This window comes from Hetaerina americana, unplaced genomic scaffold (assembly GCF_022747635.1).
Source record: "Hetaerina americana unplaced genomic scaffold, ioHetAmer1.1.p SCAF_23, whole genome shotgun sequence".
NCBI lineage: Eukaryota > Metazoa > Arthropoda > Insecta > Odonata > Calopterygidae > Hetaerina > Hetaerina americana.
Genome location: NW_027286797.1, coordinates 7,982,959 through 8,005,765, shown reverse-complemented (window position 1 = coordinate 8,005,765; position 22,807 = coordinate 7,982,959). Strand labels below are relative to the sequence as shown.

At 37.6% G+C, this 22,807-nt stretch overlaps 1 protein-coding gene across 2 annotated transcripts in view; it reads right to left on the bottom strand.

Annotated features, from left to right (window-relative positions):
- Window positions 1-22,421, bottom strand: part of Ipk1 (Inositol phosphate kinase 1) — a 33,702-nt gene extending 11,281 nt beyond the window's left edge. The window contains exons 1-6 of one of the 2 annotated variants that reach the window (XM_071586511.1): window positions 21,985-22,421; window positions 20,482-20,593; window positions 16,401-16,620; window positions 13,185-13,393; window positions 9,822-9,880; window positions 8,436-8,508 (exon numbers count right to left, since the gene is read on the bottom strand). In XM_071586511.1, the coding sequence (XP_071442612.1) occupies window positions 8,436-8,508; window positions 9,822-9,880; window positions 13,185-13,393; window positions 16,401-16,620; window positions 20,482-20,593; window positions 21,985-22,058 (747 nt within the window). In that variant the 5' untranslated portion in view covers window positions 22,059-22,421. The remainder of the gene's footprint in view (window positions 1-8,435; window positions 8,509-9,821; window positions 9,881-13,184; window positions 13,394-16,400; window positions 16,621-20,481; window positions 20,594-21,984) is intronic. The other variant, XM_071586512.1, reaches the window with a different exon arrangement.
- Window positions 22,422-22,807: the final 386 nt, after the last annotated feature.

Here is a 22,807-nt window from a genome sequence, read left to right as displayed (position 1 = left end):
ATAATCATTTCCTCAAAGGTCACTGTACGAAGGCCTGAGAATTCCAGGCATGTAAGTCATTGGGATCTATTTCAAGGGAAAGAGGGAACTGTATTCTGAGGCGCACACATGCATGTATATGAGAGCATGTGAGTTTATGAGATCACAAATCCTACACACATACCACAAGCAGTACACAAAAAAGTAACACTTCTGTATTATTACTATTCGATTTCCACATAATTACAGCAATGGAACATGATCACTTTGAATGTTCAAGGCTTCACTGAGAAATGCCCACGTAGCAATACAAACATTTTTTTAAGCAGGTGCCTAGATACCGATACACCAGCGGGACTCCCTCCTCCCTTAGCCTTCCCTCAGCACTCCTCAATTTGGGTGCTCACACATCAATCCAAATAATTCCATATGGTGGCAATATCACTTTTGCAATGTTCTCCTCAAAAGGGGAGGCAACTTAGGTCACTAAGCATAAAATTGTCTGAGGCGTCACTTTGTGGAAGCGATTCATATCGGAAAAGAAAGAAATACTTGGTTGTTCCACATATATTTTATTAACACGACCTAGGTTTCGACTTACAAAGTCATCATCAGGTAAAGAACAGAAGACACAGGGCTTTCTATAGTGGATAGAGAACTGGAGAGGGGAGGTGTTTGAGAAGAGGGAGGAGGGGAAAGAGAAAGGGAAATGGTGTGTAAGTTTGGGGGGAGGGGGAGAAGACGGTTGTGTATGGCGTCGGGGTGAGAGATTACGGTTGGGTACTGCTTCAGGGGGGGAGAGGGGCTGAGGGCCTCCCTCTGTTCCCTGTGCCTCCCTCTGTTCCTCAGCCCCTCTCCCCCCCTGAAGCAGTACCCAACCGTAATCTCCCACCCCGACGCCATACACAACCGTCTTCTCCCCCTCCCCCCAAACTTACACACCATTTCCCTTTCTCTTTCCCCTCCTCCCTCTTCTCAAACACCTCCCCTCTCCAGTTCTCTATCCACTATATAAAGCCCTGTGTCTTCTGTTCTTTACCTGATGATGACTTTGTAAGTCGAAACCTAGGTCGTGTTAATAAAATATATGTGGAACAACCAAGTATGTCACTAAGCAGATTTCAATGCAAATATTTTGTGCAGCACAAGGTAAAAAAACAAGAAAAATCTCTGCAATGATGGTTGATTGAACAGGCTTTAGTTTTGGCCAAATAATTAATAGTTCCAACTGTATTTACCTTAGTGAATTGATAAGCTTGAAGAAAACAACACATCCGAACTGACTCTGGTAGCCTGGTGGTAAAGGTCTTCGAAGTCTACCATTTTGATGAGATTTCACCATGGGGTTATTATTTTCTGTTTCAATAGAATCCATTTATACATATGTTATATGCATTTGTTTATTTATGAATATTATCACACTATTCTTATGCAAAAACATGTTAAAGTGTACGTAACATAAATAATAAAATGATGAAAAATTATTAAGGAGTTGTCGCTACTTCTGCTCCACATGAGAGACTATTTTTTTAAGTGAGAACAACAAAACAAGTGGTCAACAAAACAAGTCACCAAACCATTTAATCAGTTGCCTGAGAAGCTACTTCCATAGTGGCAATTCTTAAATTTCCTCCCGAAGATCTTTTGGCTCTGAGATTATCATTCTGCTACTCATTCATTGCCATGCCATGAGTTTATTTCATGTACCGTAAAATTCAATATGCATGACAATTTTTAAATTTCAACTTTAATATAATTACTAAGTTATTGATTTATAGCGTGGTTAAATATGTCAGCTATCTATGACAAATTTACAGTAGTTTCTTCAATATAATTAAAAAACAGCAACTTAGTAAGCATACACGCATATGGTTCGTTTAATAATTCCTTAAAAAATCCAAGAGGTGTCACTCATAGCATCGGAAAATGCTTGGGTGTAGGAAGCCTTGTTTCTCACTAGGCTGCTCTTAAACATTCAGCTACATCCATCAGGTGGTTTCATTTCCATAGTCCATTGAAGCAACAAACTTTTGTTTATTTAGAAAAATGGAAGCAAATGAGTTTCCTGCTGTGATTAAACACTTCTATTTAATAGTTTTAACACCGAAAGAGATCAAAGCAGAGTTGCTAAAATTCATGAAACATCTGCTTCTGTCCTTGCGACTGTATAAATTGAGGAAACGAGTTTAAACGTGGCCTAACAGACACAAACGATTCACATCCTTCTGGGACATCTGGTGGAAGGGATTTCCATGGAAATGATTGACAAAATACGCTATATGGTTTTGAGTGATCAACGAATCACATTTCATAAAATGTTTGAAGACACATGTTTACATAAAAGTACAGTATTTCCAATTTTACAAGAAACATTGAGTGTGGGAAAAATTTTGGCATGTAGGGTGACGCATCAGCTCTCAATACTGAATAAACGTAATCATATGGTCGATTCGAAGTCTGGTTTGGCTCTTTTTAGTCAAAATCTTGAAGAGTTTCTGCATCAACACATAACTGCGGATGAAACGGATACACTATTACATTCCAGAGACAAAGAGAGGTTGAAACAGTGGGTTTCCAAAGGAGATCCAGCTCCAAAGAACCCAAAGATGGTGAAATCAGCCAACAAGGCAATGGCCACCATTTATTTGGATGCACATGGAACCATCTACATCAATTACTTGCAAAAAGGAGAAAATATAACTGGAAAGTATTATGCATCATTACTGCCATGTTTGAGCAAATAAATCGAGGAAAAAAGTCCTCATTTGGCAAAAAAAATTCTCTTCCGTAAAGACAATGCACGGATGCACACCTATGCAGTTTTAATGGCAAAAATTATGGAATTAAAGTTTGAATTATTACAACATCCACCATATTCACCAAGTTGAGTTCCCACTGACTTTTATTTCCCAGCTTGGAAAATTGCCTCTGTGGAAAACAATTCTCGTCAAACGAGAAAGTCATCACCAACACAGATGCCTTTTATGAGGCCCTTCTGAAATCCTGCTTTTTGGATACATTAAAAAAGTTGAAGATATACTAGGAAAATTATAATGAGCTAAAAGAGGATTAGGTTAAAAATTAAATAGAATCTACCCAAAATAATTTGTTTCTCTATTTTTTCCTAGGGATTTGTGAATTACCCATTTATTCATAATAATCAAAATTTTTAACTACAAAAATTATGATTTTGGTAGCATTAAATGCAATGTTCACAACATATAAGCCATGGTTTCCTACATAATTTCTTAGTGTTATGTTACCTATTCACATTGCTGCGGCATTTTAGTAAAAAGGTATCTTATTTAAACAGAAAAAGTTTGAGCAAATTCTGGGAATTTTTCAGAATAACACCTTTTAATTCAAGTGGAAGGTGCTTGCATTTACTGTGACACACTGATCTTTTTTGTGTTCCAAATGTTCACCACTAATTTCATAATGCATTTTGTGCTGGCTGGATATTTTGAATGGTTTGACCACTTTCCATACTATGGTGTGCTCATCCCAAATAAATCAAATATACCATTAAAAATTTACCCAGCCCCATGACAATGTGGTGTGTGGTCATTTAGTCCTTTGTGGAGGCAGATATTGCCCGACTCTCCCATCATTTCCTAACCTACTTCTAATCACAAATTCATTCTTTTTCTTTTAACCATCTTCCCTAGCCAACATCACAGTTTTCATGCTTAGTTGCTGTAATATTGTATATCTCATCATTTGTAGCGTGAATTATTTTGGAGATTTAATTTCCAATTCAATTCATCAATGTGTTTCTTCCTGCATTTCTGCCACACAAAGGCACACGAAAAAGACACAGTTAAACCCCATATTTATGTTATCAGAATTTACGTTTTCTCATAATTAACAGCATTTTTATCTAGCCCCATAACATCATTCCAGCATGTGTGAAGTCTTGTATTTACACAATTTAATTTACGCAGTTTTCCCATTACCTGCACTGCTAGATTTAAATAAATTCACATTCCAAAACAGTTACTCATATGCAACAGCTTTTACAAAGAAACTGTTTTGACTTCATTTCATGCAAATACACTTAAAAAATACAAGAGAAGAGCAGTAATTTGAGCAGTTTTAACAAAATATTTTTATATGGTGGACAATTAACAGCTTTACCAGTGATGGAAATTTGAACTACCAAAACTTGTAATCTTAGTCTACCAGGAAAAGATGCACACTATGAAAGGCATACATTGGGCGACTAGGAGTTTGCTACATAATTTATACATTGCTCGAACACTTATGTGAGACTATTCATTTTGCATTGGACTTAAAATTAAACCACTTGGCTTTTCCACACAAAAAAAAACTTTTATTTACGACCTAGGTTTTGTTATGGTATAACATCATCAGGCCTGATGATGGTATACCATAACGAAACCTAGGTCGTAAATAAAAGTTTTTTATGTGGAAAAGCCAAGTGGTTTAATTTTAAGTTCAATATGAAGACTTTCTACCAAGTGACGCCAGAAACTGTTTTATTATTCATTTTGCATTTAAGTTGAAACTATAATGATTGAAAAGGACTTCTGACCCAAATATGATTAAGCATAAAATGCAAATGTATTGGTGACTGAAATCAGGGATCATTTGCACTGCCTCAACACAACCGATACAACCATGATGGGCTAGTGAATAATAATATAAAGTATTGAAACTTGCTTCACTGCATTAAAATTACACTGAGTCAAAAATAATTTTATTTTCTTCATAAAATTTTGAACCTGAACAACTGTTTGCACCAGTTGAACAGCAAGGTAACTCAAATTCTCATGTATAGTTTTCCTCATTAACCCAAGAATGCCTGCTTCATGATGGAAAAATAAGGTGAAAAAAGAACATTTTAAATTGAGGACAAAATAAAAATTTTGGTAAAACATGATTCTAATGATGGAACCCGTAATGATCTGGTGAAATACCTATCTGAAAGATATTTGAACCTCGGGAATGTCCAATGCCCAAGATTGCCAACCTCTAAACTGAATAAATAGTGAAAAATTGTGATTTGATTCTGAAACATGGAAACCAACGCACACATTGGTCTAAAAAGAGAAAATACGACAATTCCGCATATGAAGAATTAAAAGTGTTACTGAAAGTGTGTTTTTCAATTCCTAGATCTTCAAATATCCCGGAGAATAGCACCATCATAAGAGATAAAGCCTTGCACATCGCCACAGGATAGGAAATAGAAGACTTCATAGCATCCAATGGTTGGCTGGTGTACACAAGGCTGTGTGTATGTGGTGAAGAGTTGACGCCATGACTCTAACGCGATGGAAGGTGTCCAAATTGAATATGAGGGTAATCCGAGAAGTGCTTGATCCAACAATGAAAACAAAAATTTTGGGAAAAAATGTATTCATTTTTCAACATAATCTCCTTTCAGCTCCATACACTTTTCCCAGCGATGTTCAATAATTTCAATACCCTTTTTTGTAATAAGAACTGTCTTGCTCCGCAAAATAGCCATTAACTGCCGACATCACTTTTCAAAGTTGGACAATCTTCGACCAACGAGCCCATTTTCCCAGCTTGAGAACTGAAAATAATCCGAGGGGGCTATATCTGGCGAATATGGTGCATGAGGTAACAATTCAAACTTTAATTCATGAATTTTGGCCATTGCAACAATGGATTTGTGAGTTGCTGCATTGTCTTGATGAAGCACACTTTCTTCTTAGCCAAAAGCGGCCGCTTCTGCTTGATTTCTTCACTCAAACGCTGGAATAAGTTCTCATAATTTTTGCAATGATAGTTTTTCCTTTTCCAAGATAGCCAATGAAAATTATCCCCCACACATCTCTTAACACCGACGCCATTACCTTGCCTTCAGATGAAACTGTCTTTGCCTTCTTTGGAACCGGTTCTCCCTTTTGAATCCATTGTTTTGATTGCTCTTTTGCCTCGGGTGTGAAGTAATGGGCCCATGTTTCATCCATGGTTATGAAGCTGCACAAAAATCCTGCTCAGTTGCTGTGAAACTTAGCTAAGCACTCAATTGAAACATCTTCACTACACTGGTTTTGCTTGAGTGTGACCCATCTTGCACACAGCTATCTCATGTCCAAATTTTCAGTTAATATGCAATGCACCGCACTTTTCGAAATGATTACTATGTCTGCTTGCTCGCGCATTTTCAGTCGACGGTCATCCACTATCACTTTGTGGATTTTCTTCACCGTTGCTGTTGTTCCCATGGAGTGATTTGTGAAGATAGAAAAAATTAAGACTTGAACAGTGATTAAATACTTTGTAAAGAAAGGTATGACGACAAAGTAAATTCTCGCAGACTTTCAGAACACTCTGGGGTACTCTGCTCCATATTCGACTGTTTCCAAGAGGACAAATAAGTTTAAGTTTGGCCGGGTCAGCTTAGATGATAATCTGCACAGTGGTCGGCCAAAATGTGCCACTACCTCAGAAATTATTGCTAAAGTGCGTAAACTGGTCCTAGAGGATCACTGACTGAAATTGCGAGAAATTACTGAAGCTGTAAGGAAGTCATCTGAATGATTATTTGACATTTCACCAGTAAAATTGAATATGAGACAATTATCCGCTGGATGGGTGCCGCAACTCTTGACGCAGGATCACAAACGCAGCAGAATGAAAATTTTCGAACAATGTTTGACCCGTTCCAAGAGCAACCGAGAAAATGTTCTGCGCCAGACCACAGATGAAACTTGGGTACACTACTATACCCCAGAGACAAAAAAGCACTCAAACCAGTGGAAACATTTCAATTCACCACCACCACAGAAACCAAAGGCAATACAGTCAGCCTGAAACGTGAAGGATTCAGTTTTCTGGAATGCAAAAGGGATTCTGCAGATAGATTATCTCATCACAGGTCAAACAATGACTGGACAATCCTACACCCACCTCCTGGACCAACTACAGCAAAAAACAAACAAAAAAAGGCCAGGTTTGCCAAGGAAGAAAGTCATCTCTCCTCAAGACAATGCACCCCCACACACAAGTGCTGTTGCCATGGAAAAAATACGAGAACTAAGATACGAATTGTTGCGACACCTACTGTATTTGTCTGATTTGGCTCCATCAGATTTCCATTTCTTCCCCAAGCTCAAAATTATCATCAGTGGAGGGAGATTCTCTTCCAACAAAGAACTAACATCCAAAGTAGATGGGTCTTAGATGCAGGCCTTAGGGAATCTAATTTCCGAGATGGGATCAAGTAATTGGAATATCGCTGCGTTACGTAAATTAGTGTACCGAGACATTACACTGAAAAATAATAAATTTTCACTGATGCAAGTCATTTATTTCTATTTCATTCCAAGAACTTTTCTAATTACCCTTGTATTATGCAAATTTGAGAATTAAGTAAAACTGAGGTATGTAAATTTAATGTTTCACTGCATCTGAATAAGAGCTGGGACGCAAAATAAAAATGGAAGAAAGGAGATGGAAAAACTTTTGATTTATGTATTCCAGAGGTGGGACACTACAAAACACAAAAGTAAGTGAAGGGGATCCATCCCGCAGGAAGGAAGTGATCTACAGCAAAACTAATTTACCCTCCAATCCACTAACCCTCTTAGCACCCACCGAGCCAGAAAAGGCATTGATGAAAGCAATCATCAAAGTCATATAAAATGATCAGACCAAGAGTATGCAAGGGAGCCAGGCTAGTTCAGGAGTTGAGTCCCGTCATGTCAGTCTAGTTGGCCTATTGTTCCGTGTCGAGTGCTAACTTTGGTATGGTCACATAACTCTGTGTGGGGCATTCATTACTGCCCTTCCCAAAGCAAGTTCAGCCAGTCAATAATCAGATATTATGACACCAGTCTGTGTTTACTCTTCTTAGTTATCCATGATGAGAATCGAACATTTGAGTACATGTCGGTGCTACTCTGAAATTATCAACTTCTCTCACCTCATTCCAAATTAGTGGAATCCCCGAGACCCCAGATGGTAAATGCCTTTTCTTTCATAATTATTAAATGCATCTCTGGAAGTTATTAATGACCCATGACACCCACGACAAGAATCCATATAATTTCAGGGATCAACAGTTTCCTGCCCATCGAGAGAGGTCAGGGGCCCATTGGGGCACTACGGATCTATTACACATTTCTGTACATAACACTGTAACAGTAATAAAAACATTTCTACAGATTATAGGCACATTTCTTCTTGGGTGAGACAAATAACAAAATCTTCATTTATACCACCCAGTACTGGCTCCATACCATCAGATAGGCTTATGAATTTCAACAGCTTGTTCAGTCAAGTTCAATACAATTTTTTAGATAACTTATTGAGTATGTATGAGAAAAATGAATCATTTGATAGGAAAATGGCTAACAATGAAATAATTTCAAAATTAACAAAAACATTGAGTCCCACAGTTATGATATTTTTCATGTGCCCTTTTCCCAGGTTAAAGATAAAAGTTGTTTTACACTTACCTGAAATATTTGAAGATTATTTTGTGGTGTTTCAAGTAAAGCACAGAGGGCCTTTTTCATCCGCAAGTAGTTTCTGCAGAGGAGACATGGATTTATATTAGTCACAGAGCAAAAACTAAGCATAAAATGCTTAAGATTTTTAGATGTTTCCATAGATACTAAATCTATGGAAACATCTAAAAATCTTAGCCTATTAGTTCGCAAAGTACACATTATGAGATTTGATTATCTGTAACATAATTTAATAACTTATTATCCATTCAATTCTTAAAATACTAAAAAAACAATTTACATTTGAGATTTACATTTGAGCGAATTCTTGACTATAAATTAGCTAATTAAAAATAAAGTTTTCTTGTGCTTGAAAAACATTCCTAACCAACTTAATGACTCAAATACATATTCTTGCAATAAAGCATACATGATTTCAAAGTATACCCAAAAGAAACTCTTCTAACTTGCAGAGCATATTTGAGGTTCCATGACTAGCACAACTTATTATTGCAATATTTCCAGGATTTTTAGGGTGCCTAGATGCATGGATTATTTAAATATTATTGCAGGCATGTTGATTAGATAAATTAGCACTAGGAACCTGTCTTATATATATATATGTATATATGTATGTATATATGTATGTATATACATATATATGTATATATATATATATATATATATATATATATATATATATATATATATATATATATATATATATATACATATATACATATATACATATATATATATATATATATATATATATACATATATACATATATACATATATATATATATATATATATATATATATATATACATATATATATATACATATATATATATACATATATATATATACATATATATATATATACATATATATATACATATATACATATATATATATACATATATACATATATATATATATATATACATATATATATACATATATACATATATATATATATATACATATATATATTAATATATATACATATATATATATACATATATACATATATACATACATATATACATATATACATATATATATATATATATATATATATATATATATATATATATATATATATATACATATATATACATATATATATATATACATATATATATATATATACACACACACACACACACATACATACACACACATGTATACACACATATATATATACATATACATATATACATATATATTATATATATACATATATATAAATTAAACATCTAATACCTAGGCTAGTACCTAGAGTAGTAGCAGCTACAGGTAAATTTGATGACTACACTACATAGGAATATGCAATTATGATCAACTTCTGCCAAAGCTAAATAAGTAATCCTCTAGGGATGCATTCTTACCCAGAAAATAAGTCTAATGGACAATATCGACTGAGGCTCTCCACTTTTCCAGTCATTACCTAAAAAAAAGAAATAAGGAAAAAATTAGTGCCAAGATATTTAATTATTTTTATGCAGTATCATTATTTTAGCAAGGTATGAAATGGAACTGATAAATCATGTTTATATGTTTCCTTTGCATCGTATTCATGCTACAAATTAAGATTCTATTAGAAATTCCTCCCCCTCCCCAAACTTGCAGGTGCAGTGCATAGAATCATTACATCAAACAATCTTTGCTCCTATTGTAAAATGAGACTGAAATTCCCATTACGCCCGAGCAACATATACGAGACAAATTTGTACTCTGCACTCAGTAGGGGACAGTCTAGGTGAACTCCCAGAACTTCAAACTAAGCCGCTATCAAGAAATATACTCTTTGGAAGTTATGACTAGCCAGTTTGGAAACATTTCATTCACACGCACCATGGATGCATCCAATTGAAATGCTTTCAAATTTTCAACTATAGGTTTTTTAACCAAAGTTTCCAAAACCATCAGAAGCAAATGATTAACATTTTAAGAACCATCATTAACAACACAGTGGTAAGGGCCATTCAGAAACCAGTAAGAAAAATTTATCGAGTAAAGGCATGCTAGTCATTTTAAGGAAACTGGGTTTTCAAAACCTGATGTGAAATGTTTCTAGAAAATTAATAAAAATGACATTCTGGACATTCACATTCAGTAATTGAAATTTTCATTTTCGTCTACACTCCAATGCATGTGAGGAGGTTCTCGGAGAGCTATTGGCATATAAGGACATGACTGGAGAATAAGTTATCTGTGCAAACCCACAATAGAATAGAGTGGGATGGCATGGTACCGACATGGAGTCAGAATTTCCGGCAGTTGTTTGGGCAATGAATTATTTCGGGTGTTGTTTATTTGGTTGGCCCTTCACTGTTGTGATAGATCAGAAGACAATGAAATGGTTACTTTCACTGAAGGGTGCCTCATGCAATGGTCCCTCCTTGGGAGCATTGAGACTGACATTCATCAATGGCCCAGGAAAAGACACGAGAATAAGACACGAGAACACAGAGACAGCCCCAGCCAGGCACTCTGCCGCCCACCTTCAAACCACTACAGGACTGACATCTACCTCATGGCGGGCGAACAAGCAAGGGATACGTAGTGCTCCACAGGAATAGACACGGTGGAATTGGAAAAGAGAGATATTTTCAAGGGAATAAATACAATTTTACATAGAAAAGGCACACAAGGATAAGAGCAATTAGAAGCCACCAAGGTATGAGGCATGAGAGGATAAAGTTGAAGGTCTTCCATCACAGGCAGGTTACATGGGTGCCGAGAGAACACTAGGATTGACCACAAGAACATGTGCGGCCAAAGTGAGAGTAGCATACAGGGTTCGTCCGGAAAATAAGTGTACTGAGCTCAGGAAAAAAAATTTATTACACTTTTACATATCTTAAGCTAATATTCCTCAAAATAGGACCCTTGTGAGTCGATACACTTGTTCCAGCGGCGTTCCCATTCCTGGAACGCTCCCGCGAAGGCATCATCGGGAACCTCTCGAAGACACGTCGTCACGGCCTCTTTGACGGCGTCCAAAGTCCCGTATCGCGTTCCTTTCAAACTCCTCTTTATCTTCGGGAGCAGAAAGAAGTCCGGTGGTGCCAAGTCCGGGCTGTAGGGCGGGTGCGGCAGCGTTGCCACGCCGTGCTTGGCGACACGACAAGCGCGGTGTGAGACGGCGCATTGTCGTGATGCAGCCGCCAGATGTTTTTGATCGCTGGCCGGACGCGGGCGACTCGTTTTCGAAGCCTGTTGAGCACTTGGACGTAAAATGCAGCATTTACAGTTTGTCGTTCAGGTACAAATTCGTAGTGGACGACTCCCCTTTTGTCAAAAAAGACAATGAGCATCGCCTTGATCCGAGATTTGCGCATGCGAGCTTTCTTTTGACGGGGTGATGATGCCACTCCGCACTTTGTCTCTTCGACTCCGGGTCGTACTCAAAGATCCACGTCTCGTCACCCGAAACAACGTTCTCTAAAAAATGTGGATCATTTTTGCAATGATCCGCAAGTTGTGTCGCGATTTCCAAACGATTGAGTCTTTGATCATCACTGAGCACTTTCGGCACCAACTTTGCACAAATTTTTCGCATCTGTAATTGCTCCCTAATAATCTCGTGCACTATTGTTTTTGGCACATTACACTGCTCTGCTATCATCCGAACACTAAGACGACGATCAGAGTTCAGTACATCGCGCACTTTTCGCACATTTTCGTCGGTGAGTGTCGTTGATGGGCGTCCAGGCCGTGGTTCGTCGTCGACCTCTTCTCTGCCCTCCACGAACATCTTGTGCCACCGAAAGATCATGTTTCTGGACATGGCTGACTCCCCGTAAGCCTGGTTAATCATACCGACAGTTTCGGTAGACGATTTCCCAAGCTTTACCGCAAATTTGATGGAATAACGCTGCTCCAAAAACTTCGGCATCGCGTTCCGTGACGTGGGTCGAGCGTGGAGGTTCGCGTTAACAGAGCTCCTCACTACACCACAGCTCAGAGCCGACTGCCTTTTTCAGCGTCGCTTGCCAACATACCCCCCTCCAATCGCAGCCCGTCAGAGCGGTGCTGGGCGCGCCTGGAGCAGCGGGAAAAAATCAGTACACTTATTTTCCGGACGAACCCTGTATTGCGCAGTGTCAATCATTATTACTGACAGAGGATTAGTGATTTGGCATCACTTATTCGGGCCCACTAATGCACAAATTTAGGAGTAATGTACTGAAGAGCATTTCTCAGTGCATTTTCCTCAGGGAGTATTTTACATTTTTACCAAGGTAGGCTGACAAACCGACATACATTTTCCATATTAAAATCCTTAAACAGTTAAAAAATATTTGCATATTATTTAATAAATTACAATATGGGCTAAATGCAAATCTGAATAGAAACTTTTAAAATACTTGCTAAATCATAAAAAACCATCCTAGTCAAAAGTAAAATAATTTTCAAAGGAAAGAGGGAATCCAAAATAATTCTTTACCATTGGCTCAGCTCCACCCAAAAATACCAAAATTTTTAATGGCTTTTAATGACTAGTCAATTTGACTGTTGGTATTGCTCCACCACCTGCTACGTACAACAATTCCAAATCAATTGGTGGATGAACAAATTCAAATGATGGCAGGCTAAGTCTGTTTCTGATCAAGTAACAAGCAATCAAGAAACAGAATTGAGATTAATTGATACACTTAGATAGAGTAATTGATTGAGATAGATTTTCTTAGTCACTCAATGCCTTACAATTTAAACTCTTGCCATTTGCCACTGACTGCACTCACTTTGAGGTATTGATGCAGACAAAATATACATTTGTGCAACTGGCGGTCTGCTTTGGGCACCCATCCTTGCTTTGGTTTTATCTCTACGCAGTACGTGGGAAATCTCTGAGATCTTGTGGATTCATTGCTTAAAGAAAATGGCAATAAAGTGAAATCCATGTACAGGGCTGCTGCATCCGACATCCGAATAGTTTTGTGGCGGCGAAAGACTGGAATAAAGATTTGAATTATCAACAACATGGTTCATTTAAAAAGGGGATATATTGACTCATAAAACCCAGCATTTTAATTCGCACTGACAGTGCAGCTGGCTGGAATTTTTCCACACATTTCATTTAAGACTACAGAGGTGGTTACTTTTTAGGCTCTATCCCAGTCAAATTTATAAATATCTAGGAAAAAGAAATCTTATAATAGTGTAATATATGTGAATTATTATTAAATTTTGATTTTAAGATTTAAGAGAATATTTTAAAAATTAAAACATTTTATAAGCTAGAAAAATTTGGTGAAATGGTATTTAAATCAACAAAAATACACAGTATTTTGTTTTTACAATGACCACTTTTCTAACAAATTTTAACCTGCAAGCCATATCCCCACAAATGCTACATTTGAGTCAAGTGGTAACTCCCGAAAGAATTATCGACACAAGCTTGTTGCAATTGGAGCAATGGAAAACAGCATACACTTTTTAGCCTTGAAGGGAACATGAATGGCATCTGGCATTTTTCCCTTCTTATCCCGATGTTCACCACCTCTCACCGCAAGATGAATGGTATTTGTCGACGCAAGAGATGGACAACCTCAAGGGCAATTAATTAAGTGACTAACTTCCCGGGCTTTCTCCAAAAGATTTCCAATGACAGTCAAACAAAGCTCAAACTATGATTCAATCTGCTCCCAACTGATTAAGGAGATCCACAGGTTCAAGACTGTCAAATCGAGAAGGTGGAAGAACTTCTTCGTCCATTTCCATGTTCATCTGCTAATTGAATAACTATTAGCGACACAGTAAGATTTATCCACATAACCCATGTGCTGGTTACAATCTTTTATTCTAGCAGACTGCACTAATCGCCCTTGCTCATCACAAATTTCCTCTCTGCAGGTGCATCATGGGTAGTGGTCAACACGCTGATATCTCTTTCTTCTCTCCATACAATTACCACACGGTCTCCCCTGGTCCTCACTTTTATATCCCCACCTTATAGTTTCAATCTTTCAAAGGGCTCATGGCTGTTCCCTACAACTCTTCCCATCAAATTTTTCGCAGCCATGTGGCTGTCCCGTCTTTGACATCAGCTGCTACTACTACAGTGGTAGTAGTAGTACCAGTAATGGTATTTAGGGAAGGCGACCGACGCAGCTGAGGTCACATGTGCCATTAGGGATGGATGGGAAAGGAGGAAGGGTGGAGAGAAACTCGGCATTGGCACTAGCCTACTCTTATCGAAAGGTGCCGAGGGGTCCACATCTCAACATCCCATCCGCAGACGGCGTACCACATGAATTGCTCTCAACAAAGCTCCTCAGGTAAGGATCAGGATACCACTGAATAATATCTAGTGCCTCCAGGATTAAAACCCAGGCCTTCTGGGTGGGGAGCCAGGACATGACCCACCGCTCCATCCCCACTGGCATGCCTCACATCTTCCCCAAGGCAAAACAGTCGTGCCTCGGGTGGATCCTGAAGAGTCACAGAGTTTTATCGCAAACCTCATATTTCGTTTGAATAGACTGCTTGAAAGTTACTGCGCCTTTAAAAAGTAATATAATGTCATCCACCACAAGTTACTCTGATGGTCTATTAAGTTTCATGTAATTTCTTTTATTATATCAAAATATTCCAGATGCATCTTACATGGCCTATTGTAATTATCCTCGCCCGTTTGGTTCAAAATCAGTATACGTAAAATGTAAAAAATCAAACAATGCGTAGAAATGTATCAAACATTATGGTGGGAGTATTGACATAAAAAGACCTGAAAAACTGTTCCAACTGTATCCATTAGTCTTTGAGTGAGTCTCGGATGTCAAGTCCCAAATTGCAACGGCCAAGAATGTACACTTTTCAGATTGACTTGAATCAGGTTGACGAGACGAATCACTTTTGTTTGTCGTTTTGGATGTGGATGTGTTTTTGCTGGCGTTCTTGATTATGAGGCTTCCGCAGAGTTCAAATCTCTTCCACTCCCAGAAAAAAATCCACGATGGAAAGCGTTATTCCTGGGCTTTTGCGCCCACTCCTTTGCCCAAAGCCATGCCGTGCCACCGTCAATGTCCCCACCCTCTTCCTCGCAGAAGTCACTCTCCTCAAGTGCCTTGGGCATCCAAACCACTTTCTGTTTAAAGTTCTTCCGCTATTTTTCCACTGAAGAGAAGGAAGTACTAACCACATAAAAAAATAACGATAATCCATCCCAAAATTTCCTACTGATGAACTTGAGCAATGTTTAGTAGGATCACTGAAAGGCATAAATAAATTCCACAAACTCAGAAAAAGCCAGAGCCAACTCTAATATCACTGAGTCCACTCGAGGCGAACTGCTCACAATGAAAGTAGCATCTACAGTGGCGAGAGCGACAGAGATAACTCTTGAGCTAGCAGAAATAATGCTTCAAACAAGGAGGACAAAGAATGACATTTATATGACACAATTCCTTCCAGATAAGGAATGGCTACTCGGGCAATGCGACCCACTTTCTTGTGGGAACATGAGTCCACTTTTATCTGACATAGGTACAGGTTAAATTTTATACGGACTAATATACCCATGGAGCTCAATGCTCATGAATAACGGAGGATGGGCACACATGCATCATGAAATTTCTCTCATTATTCTTCCGTACTGAGCAGAAGTTAACAGATCAAGTGCATTCAAAGTGTCTACAATTACTACATTAGTATATACATTACTTAATTTGGATTCCATTTTCAATTATGATAAGGCTACTGAGCTTGTTGTCAGTGATATGGCAATGGTATAAATCTCATTATCACTCACAACTATTGGATGAAGACTATTAACCTCATGAGAGCTCTTGACACATATTTCCCCTCATGATAACAAAGAAAAGTCAAAAATGGAATTTCAATCTAAACAACTATGGTTAAATGATCTCTCAGGGGTTGTCAAAAATGTTAATGATATTAATTCACAGGCATTAAATGGATATTAAATGAACAGTAAATGTGCTAACTTGTGAACTCACACTCAAACATACCAGGACGCTGATGAGCCAGTTGCGCTTCTATTTCTAAAATTTCGAACCCATCTATTGAGACAATAATTGGAGGCTTGACGTAGCAGGCCCCAAGAAGCGGTATCATTACTTTCAAGTAGAAATTTTCTTCAAGGAAAAATGTGGCTGACTCTCCGGGGGAATATATTCCAGCAGCATTACTCTTTCGAAGTCTTACTACTTTGCGCTCCTGAAAGTGAAATATGAAATTCAATATAACATAAATTCATCATTTGTTTCCACCTTAAGACAGATTTTCTAACTATTGTATGGCTAAAACTCTTCATCCCAATGCATTTAAGATATAACAATTAATAAGTTGCAATACACATTCAACGATCGGTAAACCCCTTTTACTAAAAATGTAATAAGTGTTGATTGTCTGCACCAAAAAATATCACAATATTTCAGACAAGTGCATAAATAAAATCAATTATTGGCAAATAAATAACACTGAAGAAATATCCCACTATATTATTGTTTTCAGAATGTGTATGTCTTTACTGTAAACATACAAAAATTGAGAAATGACTGTTTCGATACACATAAAATCAGGAACATAAATCATCAGACAAAAGAAACCAGACAAATCATCAACATTAGCTACCAACCACTATCACTAGCAATCAAACAAGATGCTTTTTATGAAACTTTACTGAGAATACAATCAATTTATAAATTTACATAAAGGCATCATAAAATGATTTCAATAATGGCATTTAAAATTAGTACTTGGGCATTAAAATGCAGTTTCTTGACAATATATCCCAGCTACATTTGTAGCTACGCTGTAAGGGGCTCTATGGTTGTACTGCGGTCGTTCTATTTAAGGTTCTCTTTCCACAGGGTACTTCGCCAATGTACTCAGAGAAAAACTGACCAACATACAATAAACCTAAAATGCTAAAATCATGCTGTTTTTCCATAAATACAGTAGATTAACAAATAAAATATCAACTACAATATATAGGAGATCCTCTGAAATAAGGGGGGCAGTAAATTTTATTGCATCACCACCTCTGGGAAGGACTGGGGAAGCGATGAAATTTTTAATATCAGTCACAACATCAAATATGCTGCCAATGAAAGTACAGCTTAAATGAGGATTTCATCAAATCGTGGCATTTAATACCCTTTGAATTCAAATATTTAATTAAGAATTAGTACTAAGATGTGCATAAGATGTGCAATTCAAAGAGTCCTGCATATTTAGGCACTCATTTTGAATGGATGGGAATGGCTGTTGAATATAACAATAGTTATCCCCAATCTTTGTACAAATTAGATTTATTTTACTCATTAAATATTTAACCGCAGAAATCGTTGCCAGCTTCAGTGGTGGTGGGGGTTAGGCCATTGCCTGCTGACCCAGAGATCACTCCCCACCTAAGAGCATCTTCCTTTCCATGATCTTATCTAGTCCCTTCTACATACTGTTCCTGATGGTGCATTAATTATTAACAACTTTAATTTATTCCACTCCCTGCAGGCAGGAACAGTATGTGGTCATTTGGTAATTGGGGATAACAAGTTATTTGTTTCATAAGTACACATACTTCATGTACTAAGTCAGTACTTAGGGAGTCATCTGCAAGGTATATCAACATTTTGGTTTTCAGAACTTAATAAAATAGAGGTAGTGTGCGTAAAAAGCGTCAGGAATCAATTTTTACCCAAGATAGGTTATTTACACAAATATGTGACCAGATAATTGTGAATTAAGGATGAACTTAAAGCTTATAAAAATACTGAGGATATGTTGAAGCTTTAATACATGTTCTTCAGAGAAATCTTGAAATGCCACTTCAGCATAGAGTGGGATAGCATTAAACTGGGCACTAACCATTTATTTAATTAAGTGGGTATTGTGTGCTCACATTTTAGAGGAATAAGGCCTGGTTTACAGTAAAATACACGATTATTATGTGGAATGACCCAGTTAGCCTTCCAACCAATACTAAAATTAAGTTTCTCACTATTTCACATTGAGTAATAGGGGAATCAGAGATATGTAAATCAGCAATTGTCCCCATGAGGGCCTAGGTTTGAATTTCGGAGTCGGCAGATTTTTCAGTGGTATCCCGATCTCTACTTGGCGTGCTTTGTGAAGAGCAATTGGAGTGAGTACGGCATCCGTCAGATGGGATGTTAAACTGCGGACCCCTTGGTGGCTTTTGACAAGAGTAGGCCATGCCAACGCTGGGTTTCTTTCCACCCCTCCTTTCCCAATCATCCATAATGGCACAAAAGACCTAAGCTGTCGATCACCTGCCCTAGAACTACTAAATCAGCAATTGTTCTTTCTGTATTGATGCTAACTTTCTCAAGAGTCGACTTAATTCTGCTTCAGACTTGATAGAATTTTGCTTATGATATTAGTTTAGCTCCACTCATTAAGATGTTCCAGATACTTAATGATATAACTAATATTGTTATGTAGGATCCTAACAAGGAAATGTAAGTGAATTTGTAAGTTGTCCACATGTAGGTGATATTTGCACTTTTTGAGCATGGAGGGAGAAAATGGGGAGAGAGAATAATAGGGGACAAAGGATAAAGCAAAGACTGGTGAACCACTTCAAATATCAACTTACAATGAATGAGAGAAATCATGATTTCTTTCTCCTGCCAACCAGATAGGTAAGAGGCAATGAAACTCGTAGCAGACTGAGAAAATCCCATGTATCTAGAATTTGCAAAGATATCTGTATCAAATGAGTCAAAGGCTTCATCCAAATGGAGTTTTGTCATGCATATGGCTGCAAAGAAAATCTTTAACACATACATGGGCAGGTATGAGCATGTACAATGTACAAACAAGCACATGACAATATGTACCAATACATATAAATGCATTGGTTTTCCAGGTGTCACAAACCTAACATATGGCAAGATGAACACTCAAGTATGACTGGACAAATTATTAAATATCTTAAATTTCCACAATAAATATTATCACAAACTTTAATTTCCACCCTATTAACATCAATCAATTTGAAAAACCCTAACCACCTCATCCCTTAACCCTTTCCTCCTGGTGCTACACCCCCTGCCACACACCTTTTTGGTGGCTCGCAGGGCATTGATGTAGAAGTAGAACATACTATAATTTAGGCAATTTTCCTACTACAATTTTCCAATTACTCTAAAATATTTTTTAAATCTTTATTTGTCAGGGCTGCTCTGGGGCAAGTGGAGGATATAGAGTCCAGATGGGTGGTACCAGGAAGCGGGGAAAGACCTGAGAGTCCACTGCTGTGCTGTTCAACGTATATGTGGAGGAAATGATTAATGAGGCACGGGAGGAGCCGGAGATAGGAATGAAAGTCGGCAGGGAATTCATTATATGAGTTAGGTTTGCTGATGACCAAGCTTTAGTTTGCCAGGCAGCAAAGCAAGCATTGCTGAGTGGGTCCAAGTAGTAGGACCTAAGGAGCAGAACTCTATGAGGCAAAGACGCTTTCACAAGGAGAGGATTGATGATAGGGACATTTAGTGAGGATGTTAAGAAAAGGCTTGTTAAAACTTGGATACGGAGTGTAGTTATGTACATCACGGGAGCATGGTCATTGAAGCAGGACAATAGGCCTAGATTGGGGTTTTTTGAAACATGAGTGTGGAGAAGAATGGAGAAAGTGAAGTGGAAAGAAAGGAAAACAAATGAGGAGGCAGTGGGTGTGGTCAGGAGTTAAGGTGGTCGTTGGCAGAAATCAAGTGGCAGCAGGAAGTATGGATGAAGGGCTTATAGGTGAGCAGTGGGATGTTGAAGACTGGTAGAGGGGGGGATGTCAGTCAAAAGAGGAAGGGGTAGGCATGCGATAGGGATGTCACAGAATTTAAGGTGGAAGGAAATATACAAAGATGAAGTGGGACTTATTGTAGAGTAGGATGTTTGGTTGTGCTTTAAGAGGCAAGTAAATGTATTATATTACCCTTGTATAGATTGCGGCTACCAAAATTCTACCTTAAATAGTAGAATACCAAAAATCATAATAATTTCTACAACTATTTCTGAAGCAGGAACAAGAAAATTATATAGATTCACACATACCTGTGGTAGTGCAATTACCACATTGGCATTTCCTTCTCCTCTATATGTCCATTTTTTACCATGCAATGGAAATCTAACAGGTTTAACAATTGAGCCCTTTGGAGGCTCATTTCTGTAAGAAAAACAATGCATGATTAGTGAGAAAACTTGTTTCTAATTGCCTCTACATTAATTGTCTTCGATATATCCCAATTACGGCTTTGCTATAGTATTTCATAGCAATTCACTAATCAGAAAATTGGACTTTTTTAGGAACACTATCAGAAAATACTTTATCCTGCAAAATGGAATACAAACCCTCTATTTTTTACCTCATAGATTTCGATAAGTTAACACCACATTTGAAGGTGAAGAAATGATGGAATACACAGAAAAATCTATACACATTTTGTCTATCTTCTTTGACTCGAGCTAGGTATTCGGGTTAATCAGTATGCACTAGTGAGAAAATGGCACATATTCCTAAACCTGGTCACGAAATACACCGTAAACATACAATCTTAAAATAGTATTATATAAACAGATATCCTAACAATCCCAATCCTGTTATTCCACTCTGTTATGACTGGATATATTTAAAATTATAGCAACAAAACATTTGTACACGTATAACACTTAAGGGCACCTAATTCTCCTGTTAAATATCACTGGTTACCTGATCGGTGGCATTAACTGAAGAATTGGCTAAACGCCAATTTATCCGTGGCATAAGACATTGAATTAATAACGACTGAGGCAGTGGAAATAAAACTAACTGAAAGGTAATGACTTAAAAATCAAAGCTACAAAAAACAGATGCACATGACTCATAAGTGGCACCTGGTACTCCTGGAATTCTTAAAATATTACTCGTACAGAGGTTTAATTCTCGCGATAGAACCTCAATAAAAACCGAGATATTCCTTCTAACAATTTGGATGCAATAAAACCAGCATACAATTTCAAAGGAAATGTCATACAAGCAGGCTTTTGTCAGCGAATAAATCCCATATTTCTTTATTTCCTGAATATTGAATGACGAGTAGGTTGGCTATTATACTTATCTCTTACGTCCATTGGTTTCAGTTTTCGCACACTCAAGCTTACTTCACCACCTAAAGGTGTGTGACATTAATGGGGAATCCGCGAAGCGTTTAGTAACTGTTCATGCAACTCAATTATATAAGGTGACAATTAAAAACGCTGAATATTTAATCTCTTTCTGAAAAAATAAAACTATTATCAATAGTGCCAACTTGTTTTCAACTCAATTAACTGCAACTGCTGTTACTTCAACAACCGACGATGGCAAATATCACCATATTAATGAATGTGCACTGACGAAATACGAGGATAAGACACTATATGTAGTCGCATATCCCAATTTACTTGCAATGGCAGCATAAAAGTTAAAAAAACCTAAATCATATTGAAAGTAACTCCCTACAGAGAAGCAAATATGACTAAAAGTAATAATGCCGGTAAAATATAGAATGTTGGTTCTTAAAATGTTATATAACTTACTCATTAGCTACCACATCTTCAACGCCACTTTTTAATGCATTTTCTGGGTGATCCATGGATAACATAACGGGCATTCACAGCTCACCGTCGCCGTCAATCGCCCGTCCCACAATGTGTGTTAATTCTCGGATGACGTACATGCCGGCAATATCTGACAAGTGAATTCTATATAAGGAAGTGTGTTTGACGGGAAATTGATGATTAACGCCGCCGTTATAGTTCTTGAGAAACAGCACTTATCCATAATTCCTGTAGGTCTTGACAAGAGTATCTCGAGGTTATCTTGAATACTTCCAACGCGTAGAGCAATGCATAACTTTTTGAGGCACTTCTACACACGGAATCAATTTTCCACAATTTAGTGCTCAACAGATTCTAAACATATCACACACAACCAGTTCCCCCAGGAGTATTCCTGCAAGGTGGGCCGCCATACGCCTCTAATTCATTCATTTTGCCGCTATGCGGCAGATATATCCGCAGCTGGCCATAGCCCCCTTTCCGCTGCTCTTAAGGTGGATTCGCATGTATGCATGCATGCATTCAAGCATTTTCACTCGTGCAGCCAACAAGTACTGAAAAAGTTACCAAAAAAGTGTACTTATCCACAATTCATAATTCTATAATTATCTAAAATAACTTTATACGCAAACAACTCTTCGGACGGCAACATCGCGCTTGCGCACGTTTACAAGAGGGAAAATGAACTAATTATGGAGTAGAAGAAACGAAAAAAACATTTAAACCAAGAAAAATGGAAATCAGGAAAGCTCTACAAACGTAACAAATGCACAACTACAGGCCAACTATTTTGTTTGGCTCT